This window comes from Desmodus rotundus, chromosome 6 (assembly GCF_022682495.2).
Source record: "Desmodus rotundus isolate HL8 chromosome 6, HLdesRot8A.1, whole genome shotgun sequence".
Lineage (NCBI taxonomy): Eukaryota > Metazoa > Chordata > Mammalia > Chiroptera > Phyllostomidae > Desmodus > Desmodus rotundus.
The window spans coordinates 117,716,427-117,737,647 of NC_071392.1; the positions used below are offsets into that span (position 1 = coordinate 117,716,427).

Here is a 21,221-nt window from a genome sequence, read left to right on the forward strand (position 1 = left end):
TGAGTGGAAGAAGAATATTTGCTTAGGGAGTGTGAATATCTGAGTATCTGGGAAGCACATAGTGAATGTGAGTTGCATGTGGTTTCCCAGCGAGAGGAGTTGATAGCATGGATCAGAATAAAGGAGAATTAGTAGATCTAAAGGATCGAGGAAAGGAGTTTTAAAAAATTAGGTAAAGTTGATTTTTTCTTTTTTTTTTTTAGTTTTAATTTTTCACCTGTATTTTCTTATCTTAGCTACTGTTTGGACAGGTCAGTATAGAGGGGAAAATAATTATGGAACTCATATGTTTTACTTACATAAGCTTTGAAAAATATAAAATATGCTTAACTTAAAAACCATTGTATTGAATGAGACCTGGTTAATGTGGCTTAGTGGATTGAGTGCCAGCCTGCGAACTGAAAGGTCACCTGTTTGATTCCCAGTCAGGGCACATGCCTGGGTTGTAGGCCAGGTACCCAGTTAGGGGCTCATGAGAGGCAACCAATCAGTGTATCTCTCACACATCATTGTTTCTCTCCCTCTCTTTCTCCCTCTCTTTCTAAAAATAAATAAATAAACTCTTAATAAAAACAATGAAGTAGGTGAAATTGATAGGCAGCAGAGCGAGTGATGTGGGTATCAGGAATGTTGGATGCATTCACTAATTGGAAGGAATTATAATTCACTAATTAGAATTGGCATATGGTCCTGCCTTACGTGCCCTGCTGTTCTGCTGCAGCATTTCACCTTAGAAATGATGGTGTGACTAAGAAAAAGTGAGAAGCACATTTTATGAGGTTGTGTCTGTTGCAGTCTTCTTTCAAAAAAAAAAATAATAATACCAGTTCCTACTGATGATGAATGGCAGTCTCATCTGAAGTGTGTTTTTCTTGCTCCTAGCTTGTGACCGCTGGTCAGTGCTTCCCAGACCTGATCTCCACCACGTCAACAGATTTGGCCACTCGGCAGTCTTACACAACAGGTACCTGGAAAAGAAAGTGCTTGCTCCTTTTCTCTTGTGTTTAAAATGAAAATGAAGTAAAATACGAGGAAGTGAGATTGGACTTACGTATTATTTGCAGAATTTTCTCATCCTATATGTAGGCATGAATTTCCTGATTTATATTTAAAATACTTGATGTTCATTTGAATTAATTTGAGTGCCATGTTCGTGGGTGTGTTTTCTGTTTGCATGCAGGAGTGTATTATGCTTGATGGTGTCTGAATGCATCAGACCACAAAAGTTACGGGCAATTACTGTCTTATGCCCTCTGTCATTTGCTGTCGTTTGTGGTACTTAGGTCTGAGTGGTAAGGAGATTTGAAAAAGGAGAGAGGGCACATGAGATTGGGGATAAGGTAGAGGAGCAGAGATGGGGAAATCGTGAAGCCTCATATGGAACAAGTCTCTGATAATCTGGAGTCTGCATTGCGTTGCTCAGAAATGCCTGGCCCTGACTAACAGAGCTCTGCATCAGTCTGCCCCTGGAGAAGGCTGTTTCATGTAACGGCACACCTGTTTCTGACAGTGTGCGGTGAAGATTTTTGATTTGTGAAACAGTCTCATCGTGTTACTAATTTTTCTCATTTTTGTTTCCGCTGTTATTACTGTTTCTTCTTCACTTTTAAAAAATACAGCCACAATGCAATTATCACACTTTAAAAAATGAATAGTAATTTAATATCACTCAGTGTTTAATCAGTGTTCAAATTTCCCAGTTGCCTCATAATTTTTTTCTCATTTTACCATTTATTATCTTTTAAATAATTTTTTATTTTTTAATTACAGTTGACATATAGTATATTAGTTTCAGGTGCATACCTCAGTGATTAGACATTTTATAACCTACTAAGTGATCATCCCAATAAATCTTACACCACACACAGTTCATAGCATATTATTGACTATATTCCCTATGCTGTACTTCACATCCCTATGACTTCTTTAACAACCAATTTGTACTTCTTAAACCCTTCACCTTTTTCACCCATCCCCCCAACACCCCTCTCATCTTGCAACCATCAAAACGTTCTCCATACCCATGAGTCTGTTTCTGTTCTGCTTGTTTATTTATTTTGTTTTACTAGGTTCAATTGTTGGTAGATGTGCATTTATTGCCATTTTGTTGTTCATATTTTTTATCTTTTTTTTTCTTATTAAAGAAGACCCTTTAACATTTCATATATTACTGGTTTGGTGGTAATGAACTCCGTTAGCTTTTTCTTGTCTGGGAAGTTCTTTATACGAGGTCTGTCTGGAAAACGTCCAGCCATTGTTAATGTAATGAGAACAGTTTGCGCCACTGATGTAACCTGGCAGCCAAGGATAGTGGACTGGAATGCGCATGAATGAACAATAACGACTTCACTGTACTAGTCAGGGGGCAAAGTAGATGCTGTTGAGTGCGCATGTGTACTGTGTGGCCAATGCACTCAAAATGACTGAGCGAATAGAACAGTGAATCTACATCAAATTTTGCATTAAGCTTGAACATTCCTCCACGGAAACTATTTGGATGATTCAGAAGGCCACAGCTATGGGCATCTGGTGATTGGCAACTTCATCAGGACAATGTGCCTGCTTATGCATCATTGTGCAGTTTTTTTGTGAAACGTCAAATTACCCAGGTGACTCAGCCCCCCTATATAGCCCAGATTTGGTGCTCTGCAACTGTTGGCTATTTCCAAAACTAAAATCAACTTTGAAAGGGAAGAGATTTCAGACCAGTGATGAGATTCAGGGAAATCCGATGGGGCTGCCAATGGCGATTGGGAGAACTGTGTGAGGTCCCAAGGTTCCTACTTTGGAGGGGACTGAGGTGTCGTTGTCCTATGTACAATGTTTCTTGTATATTGTATCCTCAATAAAAGTCTCTGTTTTTCATATTACATGACTGGATACCTTCTGGACAGACCTCGTATGTACTGAATGACAACTTTGCCTGGTAGAGTAATCTTGGTTGTAGGTCCTTCCTTTTTATCAATTTGAATATTTCTTGCCATTCTTCTGACTTGCAAAGTTTCTGTTGAGAAATCAGCTGATAGTCTTATGGGAGCTCCCTTGTAGGTAAGTAACTGCTTTTCTCTTGCTTCTTTTAACATTATCTCTTTGTCTTTAACTTTCTTCATTTTAATTAAATGTCGTTGTGTGGGTCTCTTTGGGTTCTTCTTGGTTTAGGACTCTGTGCACTTCCTAGACTTGTGTGTCTACTTCCTTCACCTGGTTAGAGAAGTTTTCTATCACTTTTTCAAAAACATCTTCACTTTCTAACTCTCTTCTCTTTCTGGAAACCCCATGGTAAGAATGTTGGTACCCTTGAAGTTTCCCAGAGGCTTCTTACGTTATGTTCATTTGCAGGAGGGTAGGATCGTTTTTCTGTTTGCTATTCTGATTGGGTATTTTTTGCTTCCTTATATTCCAAATCACTAATTTGATTCTCAGCTTCATCTTCATCTGAAGATTCCCTGTAAGTTATTTTCCATTTCACTTAGTGTATCCTTCATTTCTGACTGGCTCTTTTTTGTTTCCTATGCCCTTTTTCAAGTCGTGGAAGTTCTCACTAAGTTCCTTGAGCATCTTTATAACCATTGCTTTGAACTTTATCTGGTAGTTTGCTTGCATCCATTTTGTTTAGTTCTTTTCCCGGAGATTTCTTTCATTTGTGACCCATTTCTTTGTCCCCACTTCTTGGTTGCTTCCCTGTGTTTCTATGTGTTAGGTAGAGCGGCTAGGTCTGCCAGACTTGGTAGAGTGCCCTGGGTAGTAAGTGTGCTGTAGGGCCTAGTGGTGCAGCCTCGCCAGGTGATAGAGTAGCTCACCCATGTTTTCTTCTAGTGCATGTGTGGCTTCATTTTCTTTTTTTTCAAGTGGTTTTTTGTTCTATTTGGAATTTATTCCGGTGTGGAGAAATGGACTCAATTTTATCTTTTCCCATGTTTGTTTAATTATCTCAATACCATTTACTGGAAAGTCCATCTCTTCTCCACTACTTTAAGATGCCACTTTTACTGTGTACTAAATATTCATGTGCACTTTTATCTGTTTCTTATTGATTTATGCGTCATTACACAGTTTTAAGTATGGAGACTTTACGCTTTTAAAATTATACATATTTATTTTTAATATTTAAGAATATGTAGATTTAGGATTATATGTTTAATTTAATTTTATTTTTAAGTATATTTTATTGATTATGCTATTACCATTGTCCCATTTTTTTTGTCCCCTTTATTCTCCTCCACCCTGCCTCCCTATGCCCACCAGCATTCCCCCCACCTTAGTTCATGTCCATGGGTCATACATGTAAGTTCTTTGGCTTTTCCATTTCCCATACTATTCTTAACTTCCCCCTGTCTATTTTGTACCTACCCTTTATGCTTCTTATTCCCTGTACCTTTTCCCCCATTCTCCCCCCTCCCCCTCCCCGCTGATTACCCTCCATGTGGTCTCCATTTCTGTGATTTTCTGTTCCTGTTCTAGTTGTTTGCTTAGTTTGTTTTTGTTTTTAATTTTTTTTAGGTTCAGTTGTTGTTGTGAGTTTGTTGTCAAATGTGAGAAATACTGTTCACATTTTTGATCATCTTCTTTTTCTTAGATAAGTCTCTTTAACATTTCATATAATAAGGGCTTGGTGATGATGAACTCCTTTCATTTGACCTTATCTGGGAAGCGCTTTACCTGCCCTTCCATTCTAAATGATAGCTTTGCTGGATACAGTAATCTTGGATGTAGGTCCTTGCCTTTCATGACTTTGAATACTTATTGCCAGCCCCTTCTTGCCTGTAAGGTCTCTTTTGAGAAATCAGCTGATAGTCTTATGGGAACTCCTTTGTTAGGTAACTGTGTCCTTATCCCTTGCTGCTTCTAAGATTCTCTCCTTCTGTTTCATCTTGAGTAATGTAATTATGATGTGCCTTGGTGTGTGCTTCCTTGGGTACAACTTCTTTGGGAGACTCAGCTTCCTCGACTTCCTGGAAGTCTATTTCCTTTGCCAGATAGGAGAAGTTCTCCTTCATTAATTGTTCAAATAAGGTTTCAATTTCTTGCTCTTCCTCTTCTCCTTCTGGCACCCCTATGATTTGGATGTTGGAACATTTAAAGTTGTCCTGGAGGTTCCTAAGCCTCTCCTCATTTTTTAAATTCTTGTTTCTTCATTCTGTGCCAGTTGAATGTTTGTATTTCCTTCTTTCCAAATCATTGATTTGAGTCCCAGTTTCCTTCCCTTCACTCTTGGTTCCTTTTATATTTTCCTGTATTTCACTTTTCATAGCCTTCACTTTTTCCTCTATTTTGCAACCATACTCCACCATTTCTGTGAGCATCCTGAGTACCAGTTTTTTGAACTGTGCATCTGGTAGGTGGAGTAGGTCTTCATCACTCAATTCTGTTTTTGGAGTTTTGATCTATTTTTTCATTTGGGCCATATTTCTTTGGGTGCAGCTGTTAACGTTATAAGGGATGGAGTCTTAGGTATTCACTAGGGTGGGTCAATCCAGGACACTGTGTTGTGTTGCTGTATGTGGGAGAGGGGTCAGAGAGGAAACAATGCCGCTTGCTCAGCTCTTGGCCAACTTTCAGTCACTTTCTCTGCTACCCACAAGTAAATTGGGCCCTTCTGGTGCTGATTCCCAGGTGGGTGAGTTTGTGTAAGTTCTAGGACTGCCACGCAACTCCCATCAGTTTTTTCAGTCAGAGGTTTTGAGGCTTTATTTCCCCTCACTGGAACCCTGTGTTGTGTGGTCTGTCTCATTCCTCAGTTGTTCCTCCTGGTTTATTCACATGCAAATGTGGACTGTCCAGTCCACTAGCCCCTGCCTTGCCTGCTGTGGTCCTCCAGGTGCCCTCTCCACCCTAGCTACCCCTCTCCATCCCTGCTCCCAGTCTGAATGAATGTTTCTTCTTTAACTCCTTGGTTGTTGGACTTCCCATACAGTTCAATTTTCTGGCAGTTCTGGTTATTTTTTGTTTTTAAATTTGTTGTTGCCCTTCTTTTGGTTGTGTGAGGAGGCAAAGTGTATCTACCTACGCCTCCATCTTGGCCGGAAGTCCTATGTGTTTAATTTTAAAATATGCTTGCTTACCCTGCTGCTAAAATATTCCAGGGAATCATGTTTAAAAGCCAGTGTATTATCATAAGAACTTTTGAATATATGTTCTATAAAGAGTATGTGTATTACTGGAATTATCCAGGTTGGAAAGACTAGCACGACACGTCAGAATTTGGGAGGAAGGGTATAAGATTGTTTTTTGAGACCCTGGAAAATAATTTCTCACAGGACTTTTGATATGTTATATTTGTTTGAAGATTGCAAATAGTGTATCATGCCTTTGTTTTTATGTTTTCCAGTAAGCCACTCTCCCTTTTTTTTCCTTTTAGCACCATGTATGTATTTGGTGGTTTCAATAGTCTCCTCCTCAGTGACATCCTGGTATTCACCTCAGAACGGTGTGAAGCGCACCAGAGTGAAGCTGCTTGTCTGGCAGCAGGGCCTGGAATCCAATGTGTGTGGGACACAAGGTCATCTCAGTGTATCTCCTGGGAGCTGGCTACAGAAGTACAAGAAGAAAAGTTAAAATCAGAATGTTTTTCCAAAAGAAGTATGTTTTCTTCTCTTCTTAAAATATAATTAACCTGAAATCTAATTTCATCTGAATTATAAGGCACTTAGCATATGTATACTTTTTAGGTTCATGTTATCATCCAAAACTATTCGGTAATAACTTACGCAGAGGTTTTATGGGAAATTGGTTCGTGAACATCTTTACGATGGGCGGGAACATGCCCTGCGGCTCCTGTGAGCTCGCTGCAGATCTTAGAGACAGAAACCTCCTGAGCATGGCTTCGACTTTGTGTATCAGCTCCAGAACGTGGCTGCATTTTGTTGGAGGGAATGCAATCCAATGATTTTTTGTGTGTGTTAATGGGAGTATTCTGTATCTGCTCTGTCACAGTATGGTAGCTCCTAGCCACATGTGGGTATAAAGCCCTTGAAATGAGACTGGTGTGACTGAAGAACTGAGTTTTTTACTTTAATTAATTTAAATTAAAAACTCCATGTGGCTAGTGGCTACCATTTTGCCTTATGCAGTGCTGATGTTAAGGGTGAGGTGAAGGGGGCCAACCGAAAAAGCTCTGTTGGGGTTGATTATTCTCGTGGATAGAGATAAAGTTGCTGCTGTCCTTGCAAAGTACTATTCTTTTCTAGCTACTCTAGGTCAGCACGGCAGTGATAGCAAGACAGATGGTTGCTGAGGATGAATAGTGAACCCTGCTTCTAAAACTACCTCTTGTGCTTCCTAAGCTTTCTTCCTCTTGCCTACTTAGCTTCTTACCCTTATGCTCTGACATCTAGCACTATGCAAAGTAATATGTGAGAAATTCCATTAAGAATAAGAAGAATGTGCCATGACTGTGTAGCTCAGTTGGTTAGAGCATCTTACTGATATTCTAAGGTTGCAGGTTCGATCCCCAGTCAGGGCACATACAAGAAGCAACCAATGAATGCATAAATAAGTGAACAACAAATTGATGTTTCTCTCTTTCTCCCTCCCTTCCTCTCTCTCTAAAAGTCAGTAATTAAAAATGAAAAGAAAAAAGTAAGAAAAATGTCTCTGTAGAATATATTTTCACTTCAATTAATTTAAAGTATGTTGACTGAATTTCTGAACTATTAGGGCTGGTACAGCAGTTCTCATGACAGTTACGGTGGACAGAGGCAGCTTTCACTCTTCAGCTGAACATAAATCCTCAGCGAGGACACCCGGGCAACCTTCTAGGGTCATTGGTGAGCTGGTGAGTGCTGGAGAGCTGAGAGGACCAGAACCTGGAAGGTTTAGTCCCTGTCTCCTAACAGGGATAAAATCAGTGACGTAGTTATTTTTTAACCAATTTGTTTCAGAGAGGGGGGAGGGAGAGAGAGGGGGAGAGAAACACCAGTGCTAGAAAAATACATTGATTGGTTGCCTCTCACATACCCCCAACTGGGGATTGGCCTGGCAACCCAGGCATGTGCCCTGACCGGGAATTAAACTGTCAGCTTTTTGGTCAGCAGGCCAGTGCTCACACCACTGAGCCACACCAGCCAGAGCTTAACCAAATATTTTAAAGTTCAAGTTAAATGTGCAAGTTTATAGGATATAATATTCGCTTAGCTAAGGTGGTTCATTGTGAACCCATTTTTTATGAACTCATCTCAAGTGTTGCCTCGCTGGTTCACTCTGCCTTCTTTTTGGGCTCAGTCCTTGGGGTGATGACCAGGGCAGGAAGAACAAGCCGAGGAGCAGGATGCCGGAGTCTCTGTGAGAACGCGCCCTACTTTTTCTTACCCATGGATTTCCTCATGTGCGATGTCCACGAGTGATTCAACAGAGGAGGCAGTGTGGTAGTGCAGCTTCTCTTCTGTTGCTAACCTTGACCTGTCTGGGGTCAATAGGAGATGCAGCAGGTCTGTGTAGTAGCCCAGAAATTCTCAAACTTACACCCTTGGATTTACATATATGCGTACAAAATGCAGCTCAGCCTACTGCCTCCTTGGGGGTTCTATGGTGCTGCCTTCTTCCTGTGCCCACATTAGCCTTGTGTTTATAGCCGGGAGGAATGCTTGGTCTCCTACCTTACTTTGTTTGGCTCCTTGGGAAGCTCCTGGTGTTCATTCTGTTGGTAGCTGTTTTTTTCCTTGGGAAGAAAAGGATTTAAAGAACCAGAGCTACTTCCCTCTTACCTTGCTTCTGTTGAATTACATTAGTCTCTTTGTTTTTCACTTTCTGTGTACTTTTGTAGGGGGCGTAGGTACAAAACAGTGTTTTTTTCAGATTGTATACTTATTTCTAGATCTATTTTTTTTAACATGGCCTCACTGATGTATTTTCCTGCCAGCTGTGCTCCTCATTTTACTTCCCAACCCTTGTTACTTTTTCTTTTTCACCTCGGTCTCAACAGCAGTTGTAATGGCCTGTGACTTTTCTGAGGAGCAGCTGTCACAGTTGATGAGTTTTTCTTCTCTTCATAGCTCTTGAACATGACAGATGTGACCAGCACACGGATTGTTACAGCTGCACGGCCAACACCAATGACTGCCACTGGTGCAATGACTATTGTGTCCCTAGGAACCACAGCTGCACGGAAGGCCAGGTCAGGGGCCGTTTCTGAAGGGTTTCGGAGAATGGAACAATCCGGAGTGGGGTTATGTGTAGATTGTAATGTGTGTGGTGTAAATACAGGCCCAGAGTTATTTGTAAGACCTTCAGTGTAGATTTGGACTTTATTACTGCTCAGATTTTCTTTTGGGAAGGGATGCTCTATGCATATGCATTCTGATATTCCAAAGGTCCTTGTCACAGGCTTGACATGTGGTGTTTTAGAACGAAGGACTAGTGTTCGAGTAACCCCCACGCCCTGGGCGTGGCTGTGGCTAAACACTGGACTCTTGGTGTAAGGCTTGGTGAGCTCTACCTGTGCAAGGTTTTAGATGCAAGTTAAAACTTGAGACTAAAACTTGAGATTTATGTCCGCAATTCAATGTGGCGGCCACATTGAACTGTGGAAATGAGTCTCCTCGTCTTATGTTATATCTTGGCTTAGCATAATTACCTGTAATGTCCATCATTTGTAATTGTTTATTTAGGTTATAAAGCAACAAAGATGATGACTCAGCTTTTAGTTTTTGACAGTTTATATAAGACATTATTTGTCAATCTATGAAGCAGTCCATCAAATATGAAGCTTTTAGCCTGTTCGCAAGGCATTTGAAAAGCATTACTTTCAACATTCCCGTTTTACTGATGAGCAGGTTGCAGCATGGGGTTTAAGAGTTTCCCGCTTCCTTGCTGGCTAAAGGCACGTCCTTGACAAGCAGAACCTTTCACTAGAGTGTTTTCACTGCAGTGCAGCGTCATATGCATCCTGTTTATTTATGCATTTGCAGTTTGCTGCTTTAATTCAGTTTTTAGTACCCTGTTTGTCGTCACCATGAGTCCTCTCTGTGGGTGTGAGAAAATCTGCTGTCCGTGTGCTCTAGGTCTCCATTTCCAGGTACGAGAGCTGCCCCAAGGACAACCCCGCGTACCACTGTAATAAGAAGACCAGCTGCAGGAGCTGCGCCCTGGACCTGAGCTGCCAGTGGGAGCCCCGGAATCAGGAGTGCATCGCCCTCCCCGGTAGGCTTTACAGAGGCACCTTGGGGTGTGTGTGGGTCCGAGGACTTTACACTCATGCCTCCGATACTGTGCAGCCTTGATCGAACCCAGCAGGGGTGGACAAGCTCATTTCATCCATTCATCTCCCATACCACTGTTATGGTGGTGTTTTTTTTAAAACAAAAATACACTTCTTAAGGATGTTCCTGCCATCCTTTGAAATGAAGTGAAACATCGTCTGCTGCTCTGGACAATCAAACGACCGCTTGGCTCTGTCGCATCGAGCCTACGCTGTTGTCCTCGCCCCACTCTGCTGTGGAAACCTGGGAATAGAATGCGGCGGTCTCGGCAGCCAGTCTGCTGGGCACCTGCTGAAGACTGCTTCCTTTTGACCACTGGGATTAGATTGTCAGCACCTTCTGACGAGGAGAGGCGAGATCCTGTGTCCACAGCACCTCTTGGGGTGATCTCAAGCCCCAAATACCTTAATTTGTGGCACTTCTGAGGTTCGGGATGACCAGTTAGGGGGTCTGAGGCCGGCCAACCAGCCGTGACTGAAGCTGTGGTGTATTGGCTGAACCAGGAGACCCAGGAAGGGGGATTCCTGTGGTGCTGCGCAGTGTCTGCGGCACGTGCAGTCCGGCTCTGCAAGGCCCCTTGTCAGTGTCCTTTGGAAGCATTTGATTTCTCTTGCATGAGTGGGCTTCTTGTTCTTTATGTCATTGCCTCTCAAACTTTAATGCACCTGGGGATCTCGCTGTAAGTCAGATTCTGGTACAAATCTAGTGTGGGGCCCAGAGTCTACATTTGAACAAGCGGGGACACTGATGCCACACTTGGAGCAGCAACTGTTTCTCTGCTCTTAAATGACCCCTAACCCATGGCGCCTTCGTTCATCTCACCGACTACTGATGAACGTTGCTGATGGCGTCCCCAGGGTGCTTTGCTTCTGGAGACTTTGGTTCTGGTGAAGTTGCTTTGCTCGCTGTCTTCCGGGAGGTGTTCTCGGCTTCTGTGCGGTTCTTTGGGCGGGTTCAGGGCCATTACAGCTGCAGGTCACAGGCTCGCTTTCTGTGCTACAGCTGTATCGCTTTGGGGGTTTTTCTTCAAGAGAATCTTTTCACTTCATTTTTGGGGTAATTTGTGCACTTGATTTTACCTTCCATTTGATGTGAAACAGTGCAGCTTTTGGAGACTATTGACTTGTTCCTTCTCCAGCTCATTTCCCGTTCTTGCGGTTTTTAACCCCACCCTTCCAATAGGCATGTTCGTTCTCCTGCTCTTAGAATTTTAGTCTTGTTTCTAATTGTTCTTCAAAAGGAGATTCATAAAATCCAACACTGGCACCACACAAGTGTTTCCTTTGAAAATATGGGAGGGTTGACCTCAGGATATGTTTTTTAATATCCAGGAAATATAACTGTGATAAGCATTTAAAAATTCTTGTATTCTGTATCTGGTCCTTAGTAATGTGTCTGATACTCTCACTGCGTCCTAATAAGTACCTGCACTTCAGATCCCAAGAACCGTTTAGGTTTTCAGTAATTTGAATCAGTAACATGGTAGTTTTGTGTGGTTTCTAAAACCGTTTTTCTCTCGCTCCCTCCTTTACAAAAGAAACTATCTGTGGCAACGGCTGGCATTTGGTTTTAAACTCATGTATGAAAATCACCACTGCCAAGGAGAATTACGACAACGCTAAACTGTCCTGTAGGAACCACAACGCCTTCTTGGCTTCTCTTACAAACCAGAAGAAGGTAGACTTTGTCGTTACGCAGCTTCGAATAATGCAGTCGTCGCAGAGCATGGTGAGTTAAACCCTCAGCCCAAGTTTCCAGTACCCACTGTCTGCTGAGGGCGTGTGACGTGCTCGGCGGGAGGAGTGCTGTGGGGCTGCCTGTCCGTCTCTCCCTTTAACACCTTCTTTCTTACCTTAAACTTTGTAACACTTTATCAGTCACGTCTGTTAAAATATACTTGAATAATTACGCATGTATTCAATAGTAACATACGTGCCTATGCACCCATCTTTGTGACAGCAGTAGATGTTTTCATATCTATTTTATCCCCAGGTTCTGTGGAGGGAGGGGAATGTCACTACTACTAGCTAGGTTGAGTTAAGGCACCCAAGTCTCTCAGATTTCAGGCATTACTATAGTGTGTAATATGATTCAATGTTCATCACATGTGTTTGCCTCTTTAGGCCTGGCCAGCGCAAGAGGAGAGGGTACCTTACCAAGAGTTTCTAAGCACAGAAAGGCCCCAAGTTCTCTTTCTGTCTGCTCAGCGCTCTGATGTGGCTTGTAGTTGACATTCTGCAATCACATTTGGTCTTTTTGAGTCCAAAGTCCTAGACTGTGGTCCTATCTTCAGTTAAATAGTTGGTCACAAGACTAAGCTCTTAACAGTGCTGGCTTTGGTACAGAGAGTAGGTTGGGGGAATGTTCTTCTTGTCAAGCAGGGAAAAGCAATAGGTAGACTTCCTTGCGTGCGGCGTTCTTCAGGGGAGGACATGGGGTACGGTCTGGGTCCTGGCTACATGTGGCCCCTGTGTGCCCCGTGGAGGGCAATTCTGCAACTGGTAGGAGGTGCCCTGTATTTTACTTTTCTCCGGTAAATCTCTTCTTTTCCAGTGCACTGTGGTATGGTGTAGACACTCAAATATTGGTAATGCATTATAAACGTTAGTTATTGCAGAGGACACTATGAGCACATTTGATATTTTATATATGGGTGTTACCAGACAGCGGCCCTGGCCCTGAGTGGGTCTGCCTAGGGCAGGCTGGTGGTGTGTGGGTTCTTGACTTCATGCAGGAAAGATATCACAATATGAGTCCAGGTGACTATGAGGGTATGTTTATTAAAGCTGGGGACAGTGAAACAAGGAAGGCCTTAGCATAGAAGAAGTAACAGGAGAGCCCAGGCTGCTTTAGCTCACTGGGAAGGGAGAGAAAAAGGGGCCTTGGAGACAGGTTCAGGGGTTAGCCAGGGGCGAGCTGCCACTGCTCATTGTTCCCCTGCTCGCGAGTTTCCTGGGGTCCCTTAGAGTTTAGGAGAGGAGTGCCTGTGGGGGAAGAAGAGGAGGAAGGGAACAGCGTGGACATGCTTCCCAGAGGGAGAGCACCTGGGTCCTTTGTTCTGAGGGCTTTTCTCTGTTTAAGATTTTTTATTTATTTGTTTTTAGAGAGAGGGGGGATGGAAGGGAGAAAGACAGGAAGAGAAACAACAATGGGGACAATACCTGCAACCCGGGCTCGAACCTTGACTGGGAATCGAACTGGCGACCTTTCACTTTGCAGGATGATACCCAACCAGCTGAGCTACACTGGTCAGGGCTGTCTTGAGGACTTTTAACTCTCTCTTCCCTGAGGCATTTTAGAGGCCTCAGGGAAACGTTTTAGCAGAATATTCGTCTCTTTTCCAAGTGTGCCAGTTTAGGGTCTCCGTCTCCACTGGCGGGTCAGAGCCAGGGCGGGAGTTGTGAGTCACTGCAGCTGTTCCTGGCATTGCCAGCCTAGTCTTGCTGCTTTTCGGAGCCTGGGACTGAAATACAACAGAGGCCTAGATGTTATCTCTAGGGAGGTGACCCTCTGTGTCTGACTGTAAATTGCTCAGCCAGTTTGATCAGCCGTCTGTCTCAGTTTCCCTATTCCACTTGCCAAGGAATTTTCCTAGCTTCTTACTCTCCTGCCTCAGTAAAAGCTTTTTCAAATTCATAATCTCCATTGGCGACTGCTCATGTTGTTTGTTTCTCTTCACCTGACCCCCAAATATGGGTCTCCACAGAGTTCTATCCTTGGCTGTCAGCTTATCTCACCTGTAGTCAACTCCCTCAGAAAATTGGTGGCTTATGGTTTTGCTCATTACCAGTGATTCCCAGTTCCATGTGTCTCAAAGAATAGCTGGTTGGAAGGGTTTAGCTATCCCAGCTGGCCACAGGTATTCTCTCTTCTGGTCCCTCTTCTCTCTTCCTCAGGTTTTCTAGCTCTAGAAGGTTCCAGGTAGTCAGATTAGCTGGGACTACCTTTACACAACAGGAATTCACAGTCTTGTGTTAAGCTGTAAATTAAGCTATAAGTTGAGACTGAGAGCCCAGGCTTATGCAAGAGTACCCAACCTAGCCTTTAGGGCAGAGGCAGGCCGATAGATAGCCAGCAAGGGATAACCCCTGAAGAAGAGAAGGAGTGAATCGGGAAGGTGAATAGGGAAGGGCTTTCTGTGCTTTGCTACCTGCACATCCAAGATGAGGAGAATGAGGGCTGAGCTGCAGGCTGGGTAGAAGGAATGTAGCTGGGTCTTACTAGGAATCAAGGCCAAAACCCGAGAGGCCTTATCTACAATGCTAATTGCTTTGAGTTTTATCATGAAAGCAAACAGAAGTTATTGAGGGACTTTTTAAACAGCATTAATTTTACTTATTTTCTTTCCTTAAAAATAATACATATTTCAAAGGAAATTTATAAAATAGTAACATGAAAAATAAAATAAATATTACTCATTACAACTAAAAATAACTACTTTGGATGTGTTTATTTCTTTTAGGTCTTTTAATAGGTATTCATTTTTTTTCTCTCAAAAATGGAAGTATTTCATACATTTTGTTTTATAACTGCCAAAATTAGAAATATCTTTCATTTCTGGGCTAAACTTTGTACTTTTATTTTAAAAGAATTTTTTAATGCAACTGGAAGGAAACTTCAGTAGAGCAGGAGTCAGAGACTCTCCCTATGGTTTACTATCCGTTAGAATTCCCTGTAAAATTCAGTGCCAGGCAGCACCCCAGCTGAAGGTGGGGATCTCCACTCATCTGAACTGGTCAGCGCCCCAGACAGGCTTAGTTCACGATTCTGAGTTTAGACATATAACCAGTGTTTCAGAAATATTGGCAAGATGACTTCATATGTGAATAGACATTTAAACCAAGTTTAGGGGAGGCCATCTCTTCATAGCGTTTGTCTTAGGATGTGGAAATTTTGGACCCTGGTTATTGTTTTCCCATTATCTCTTTGAAATGTTTGATATATTCTCTGAGCTGTATTTTTGTCCTTTGCCAAATGGCCATAATCGAAGTGCCCAGCATGATATGTAACATAAAAATGATGGTCTTATCCAATGTGTAATAGCTGAGTCAGCAGATAGGGAGGTTTTCCTGTATCTCTCGGGATAAGTAACTTAAAACCATTTAAGTAGCTATATTGTTGTTATCTAGACGCCTGTTTTGGTCAAGACATTGACTATATTCACAGCTGTGTCTGTTTTGCCTATAGACCAAGCAGACCTTGACCCCGTGGGTTGGGCTTCGGAAGATCAATGTGTCCTACTGGTGCTGGGAAGATATGACCTCATTCACAAATAGTACAATACAGTGGATGCCATCTGAGCCCAGTGACGCCGGATTCTGTGGAATCTTGTCAGAACCCAGTCCTCGGGGCTTGAAGGCTGCAACCTGCATCAACCCACTCAATGGTAGTGTCTGTGAAAGAGAGGGTAAGTGTGTGGGGAATTACACATTTTGGAAGTTCACTGAAAGAGAAAATGTAGGAGGCATAGTGTTGATATGTGTGAAATATTCATGAAAAACAGAGAACTGATTTCAAGTATATGAAGCAGAGTATAGCCAAGAATTTTAAAAACAGAAGGAAATAGTCTCTGGCTCTGAATAGTATGAGCCATAAGCCTAAACAAAAGTAACTAACTGCTCAAAGAACCTAATATTCTAATTAACAGTGAGAATGCTTGGTTTGTTGACTACAAAAAGTATTGCGACTTGCTCTAAAAGGTCCATTTCTTGGTGTTGGCAGAGAAATGCTATGGAAGAAAGAACCACAAGTGCAAATAAAAGCAAAGGAAAGATCAGAACTGACAGTGGGGGACAGAGGGACAGCAGACAGAAAGATTGCGTCAGTGGGGGGAAAAACGATGGGAGCAGTTCTACAACAAAATAGAAGCAAGCCTGATGGGCCAAAGCTGTGCTTGAGTCCCGAAGGAACGAACATTTTGAGCAGCTTCATGGGCTTGAATCTCTCCTCTGGGCTACATTGAGGCTTCTTAAAGGCAGGCACGGGGGCAGTACCTGCAGCACGCAGACCAGCCCAAGACAAGCATCCTCCTCCTGCAGAGGAACTCCCAAGTAATAGGTGGGATTTTCTGGGCACTTTTGGGAGGCTGAACTCCATCATTTTAGGTTGGTACATCCTAAATATATTGTAGGGAACACAGCGGTGTGGAGAATTCATAGCACTGTAGGAGTCATCCTAAAGTATGATTTCTAAACTTCCTGTAGGGGAGCTTTTAGCCATTTTGGATCCTGTGTGTTTCGGTGTATTTAATGAATGCTATGGTCTTTCTTTCCCAGGATATGCAAAGATATGATTTTGCATTTTCAGGTGGACTATAAAAGCCCTGAAGTTCATTCTGGGTCCCCTAAGTTGTAAGGAGCTTCAGAACCCCTATGTGAATGGAAAGATTACCTTGTTCCCACATGTTTGTCCTTATGCTCTTTGAAAAGAAAAATATCTTTTTCCTCCAAGTGTATAAATATACTTGACTACACAGTATATGGTGACTAATGTTTCCTGTTTTCTCCTTCAGTTAACGTAGTCCACTGAATTGATTTCACAACACACTGGTGGGTCACAACCCACACTGAAAAAGCCTTTGACCTTAGCCGACATGGGGGGAGCTCTAAGTGTCTCTCGTGGGTTGACTTCCAGCGAACCACAGCAGCAAGCAGTGCCGGGTGCCGTGTGCCCTGAGGACGGCGTGCGGGGAGTGCACCAGTGGCAGCTCGGAGTGCATGTGGTGCAGCAACATGAAGCAGTGTGTGGACTCCAATGCCTACGTGGCCTCTTTCCCCTACGGCCAGTGTTTGGAGTGGTATACCATGAGCAGCTGCCCCCGTAAGTGAAACGTGAGCTCTAGGCACTAATTACTGCCCTGTGTGTGGGTGACAACTCCTGCCGGGAGGCGGTGCTTTCGGCCTCTGAACAATTCAGGGACAAGACTGGATTTAACCGTCTGCTCGGGTCTGTCCATCGACTGCCTGATGAAAACCTTCACGCAGCATTGTGCACAATGACACAAGTAAATAAATGTAAGATAGGTCACAGAGTACAGCAATAACTGCTCAACTTCAGTACCAGATTGCTCATATAACAGGTGCTTTCTAGCAGGTGACCTCTAAGGTCCCTTCCGCCTCCAACATCCTGAGATTGAGGGAGAAGGGAGGAGTCTCTGTTATTGTAGAACAAGATACTGGGCTCTTCAAATTTATTATGTCATTTAAACAGTCACAATAGGATGGGAGTTTTGACTCACAGAAGTTGAATAGTCTGTTAAAGAAAAAGGTATTTACTAAGTACAATGCATGCAAATCAACTTGTTTTGTTCTTTTTTTTAACAGCTGGAAATTGTTCAGGCTACTGTACGTGTGGCCATTGCTTGGAGCAACCAGGCTGTGGCTGGTGTACTGATCCCAGCAATACTGGCAAAGGGAAATGCATAGAGGGCTCCTATAAAGGACCAGTGAAGATGCCTTCTCAGGCCCCTGTAGGAAATTTCTACCCACAGCCCCTTCTCAATTCCAGCATGTGTCTGGAGGACAGCAGATACAACTGGTCTTTCATTCATTGCCCAGGTAAGATGTCTTGTATCGCCAAAATCAAGTGTTTCACTGCCTATTTGCAATGAATGAACCCTTGAAAGCCCTGGCCCATGTTGGCTCAGTTGGTTGGAGCATCATCCCATAAACCAAAAGATTGCAGGTTCAATTCCTGCACAGTCAGGGCACATTCCTAGGTTGTTGGTTTTGTCCCCAGTTGGGTGCATGCGAAAGGCAACCAATTGATGTTTCTCTATCACATTGATGTTTCTCTCCCTCCCTTCCCTTCCTTTTAAAATCAATAAGCATGTCTTCAGGTGAGGATTAAAAAAACAAACCTTGAAAACTATATTATTTATATGGATTTCCTTTAAAAATACATATAACAGATCATTCGTGGAGAAATAGTTTTACATGCAAAATATTTTTAGTACCTATTAATGAAAATACAAAGAATTTCAAGTGAGTCGTTTTGTTAACATTCATTACAAAAGTAATGAAATAAGTTCATAATAAAAAACTAGATATTCCAGATGTACATAAAATAAAAACTGGAATTCCTCTTCTCATCGCCATTTCTTCAGAGAGAAAAAAATGTTTACCAGTTTGATATAGATACTTCTAGACATACTAATGTGTATTTTTAAAACTAAAAAAATACTATGCATATGATACAGTTCTACAGTTTGTTTTTTATTTAAAAATACATCTTGGCAGTTGTTAGGAGAAAAAAAATAAGGTCTCCAGTCAACCCATAAATTCCTCTCCACAAATGTAGAAGAGAAAGAAAGAAAACAGCTTTATTATTGCAGAAGCTTTAAGCAGACCGTGGCACACATCACAGGCAGTCCGCTAATGCAATTGAAAAGACCAAGCAAAATCTCGCCTCTTTAAATAAATAACCAAGCAGATGCAATCCATTATGTACGTGTTCTCAAGATGAATGATAATTTGTCCTCATGTGAGGGGATTTGGTGGCATGGTTTGCTGTACCATGTTTCATAGTTCATTGTGAATTTACCTGGTAATTGGGGTGGGCACCTGTGTTACATAATTGTGTTTATCCAAAATAAAAAATAAACCATATTGTGCCTTTTGGTTGGAACGTCATCCTGTGCTCCACGGAGGTTGTGGGTTTCATACCCGGTCAGAGCACGTACTTAGGTTTCAAATTCAATCCCTACTTGGGGCGGGTACCAGAGGCAAGTGATTGATATCACTCTCTCACATTGATGTCTATCTGTCTGGCTTGTTCTCTCGTTCTCTTTCACCCCCTCCCCTCTGTCCCTGTCCCCCACTCTTCCTCGCTCTCTAAAATCAATAAACATTCCACTGGGTGCATTGAGCCCTGGGGTTTCCTGGGTGATGCAAGCCAAGGTCAGCCCCCACCTTTTTTTGTCCGGGGCACCCTGCCTGAGCTATAAAGCAATCTGAGATGGCTGCCACTTGTGCTAGGCTTGGAGATTCCCAGGGGAAGCCAAGCTGTGACCCTAATCTGGCTGCCACTAGGGCTCACTGAAGCCAGCTGTTGCTTGTTTGATAGGATAAGTTGGGTTGAGTAGAGCCTCTGTGGATCTCAAAGATGGGTCACACAGCATTAGCCAGGTTGATCGAGTCTCAGATATGGCACCTGCTTACCTGCTCTGTGGGGGGAGGGCTCAGTGTAGGGACAATGGCCTCTGCTGGCCCTGATGCCAGACACCTCAGTCTCTCCCTGTATACCGAGGGCACACTGTGCCCTTCAAGCTGCCACCTCGGTGCTGGAGCCCAGAGGGAGAGAGTCTGTGTAGGGGAGTCCATGTGTGGGTTCCCCAAGAGGAACTGTTTAGGGCTCTAGCAGCTTCCTCTACTGACTCAGTCTGCTCTGGTTTTCACAGCCAGAAGTTGTGGGGACTTACCTTCCTGGCACTGGAATCCTGGTCTGGGGGGCCTTGTGTGGGTCAGGGACTCCTCATTCCCAAGCTGTCCATTCAGAATTTTTATCCACGTTGGTGTGGGACCAGCCCATTCCTCCTCTGCACCCCTTCTACCAGTCTGGATGGATGTGGTTTCTTCAATTCTATAGTTGTCAGACTTCCATTCAACTTGATTTCTGATGTTCCTGAGTGATGGTGGTTCCATATTTTAGTTGTAATTTTGATGTGGTTGTGTGAAGGGGCGAGCCATGTCTGCCTATGCCACCATCTTGACCAGAAGCCTCCCAAATACTTCCTTTATTTTTTTTATTTTTAAAATACATTTTAGTGATTGTGCTATTACAGTTGTTCCATTTTTTTCTCCCCTTTATTCCTCTCTGCCCTGTACCCACCCCCCCCGCCCACCAGCATTTCCTGACCTTAGTTCATGTCCATGGGTACATATAAGTTCTTTAGCTTCTCCATTTCCCACACTATTCTTAACCTCCTGTCTGTTTTGTACCTACCCTTTATGCTACTTATTCTCTGTACCTTTTCCCCCATTCTCCCCCCTCCCTGTTTATAATCCTCCATGTGATCTCTATTCTGTGAATCTGTTCCTTTTCTACTTGTTAGCTTATTTTGTTTTTGTTTTTAGGTTCAATTGTTGATAGTTGTGAGTTTGTTTTCATTTTACTGTTCTTACTTTTGATTTTCTTCTTTTTCTTAGATAAGTCCCTTTAACATCTCATATAATAAGGGCTTGGTGATGATGAACTCCTTCAACTTGACCTTACTGGGAAACACTTTATCTGCCCTTCCATTCTAAATGAGAGCTTTGCTGGGCAGAGTAACCTTGCGTGTAGGTCCTTGCCTTTCATATTTGAATACTTCTTTCCAGCCCCTTCTTGCCTGCAAGATTTCTCAAGGAGACAGTAGGTGTCTCCTTTTCTCTTGTTGCTTGTAAGATTCTCTCCTTCTCTTTAATCTTGGGTAATGTAATTATATGTACCTTGGGGTGTGCTTTCTTTCATCCAACCTCTTTGGAACTCTTCGAGCTTCCCGAGTTTTCTGTACATCTATTTCCTTTGCCAGATTGGGGAAGTTCTCCTTCATTATTTGTTCAAATAAGTTTTCAATTTCTTGCTTTTCCTTTTCTCCTTCTGTCACCCCTATGATTCGGATGTTGGAACGTTTAAAGTTGTGGTTCCTAAGCCTCTCCTTGTTTTGTTGAATTCTTGTTTCTTCATTCGGTTCTGGTTGAAATGTGTATTTCTTCCTTCTGCTCCAAACTGTTGATTTGAATCCTCATTTCCTTTCCTTCACCATTGGTTCTTTGTACATTTTCCTTTATTTCACTTTTCATAGCCTTCACTTTTTCCTCTATTTTGTGACCATACTCAACCATTTCTGTGAGCATCCTGATTACCAGTATTTTGAACTATGCATCTGATAGGTTGTCTCTCTTTATCGCTTAGTCATATATTTTCTGGAGCTTTGATCTGTTCTTTCATTTGGACCATATTTTTTTGTCTTGGCACACCTGTTGCTTAGTAATGGGCAGAGCCTTACGTATTCGCTAGGGCAGGGCAACCCATGTCGTTGTTCCT

General features: G+C 42.7%; 1 protein-coding gene across 6 annotated transcripts in view; it reads left to right on the top strand.

The window, feature by feature from the left end:
- ATRN (attractin) overlaps positions 1-21,221 on the top strand; it is a 158,896-nt gene that overhangs the window by 66,351 nt on the left and 71,324 nt on the right. For all 6 annotated transcript variants that reach the window (XM_045194786.3, XM_045194784.3, XM_024559427.4 and 3 more), the window contains exons 11-18: positions 883-964; positions 6,359-6,579; positions 8,991-9,112; positions 9,999-10,137; positions 11,734-11,924; positions 15,384-15,603; positions 16,830-17,015; positions 17,519-17,752. In XM_045194786.3, the coding sequence (XP_045050721.2) occupies positions 883-964; positions 6,359-6,579; positions 8,991-9,112; positions 9,999-10,137; positions 11,734-11,924; positions 15,384-15,603; positions 16,830-17,015; positions 17,519-17,752 (1,395 nt within the window). The remainder of the gene's footprint in view (positions 1-882; positions 965-6,358; positions 6,580-8,990; positions 9,113-9,998; positions 10,138-11,733; positions 11,925-15,383; positions 15,604-16,829; positions 17,016-17,518; positions 17,753-21,221) is intronic.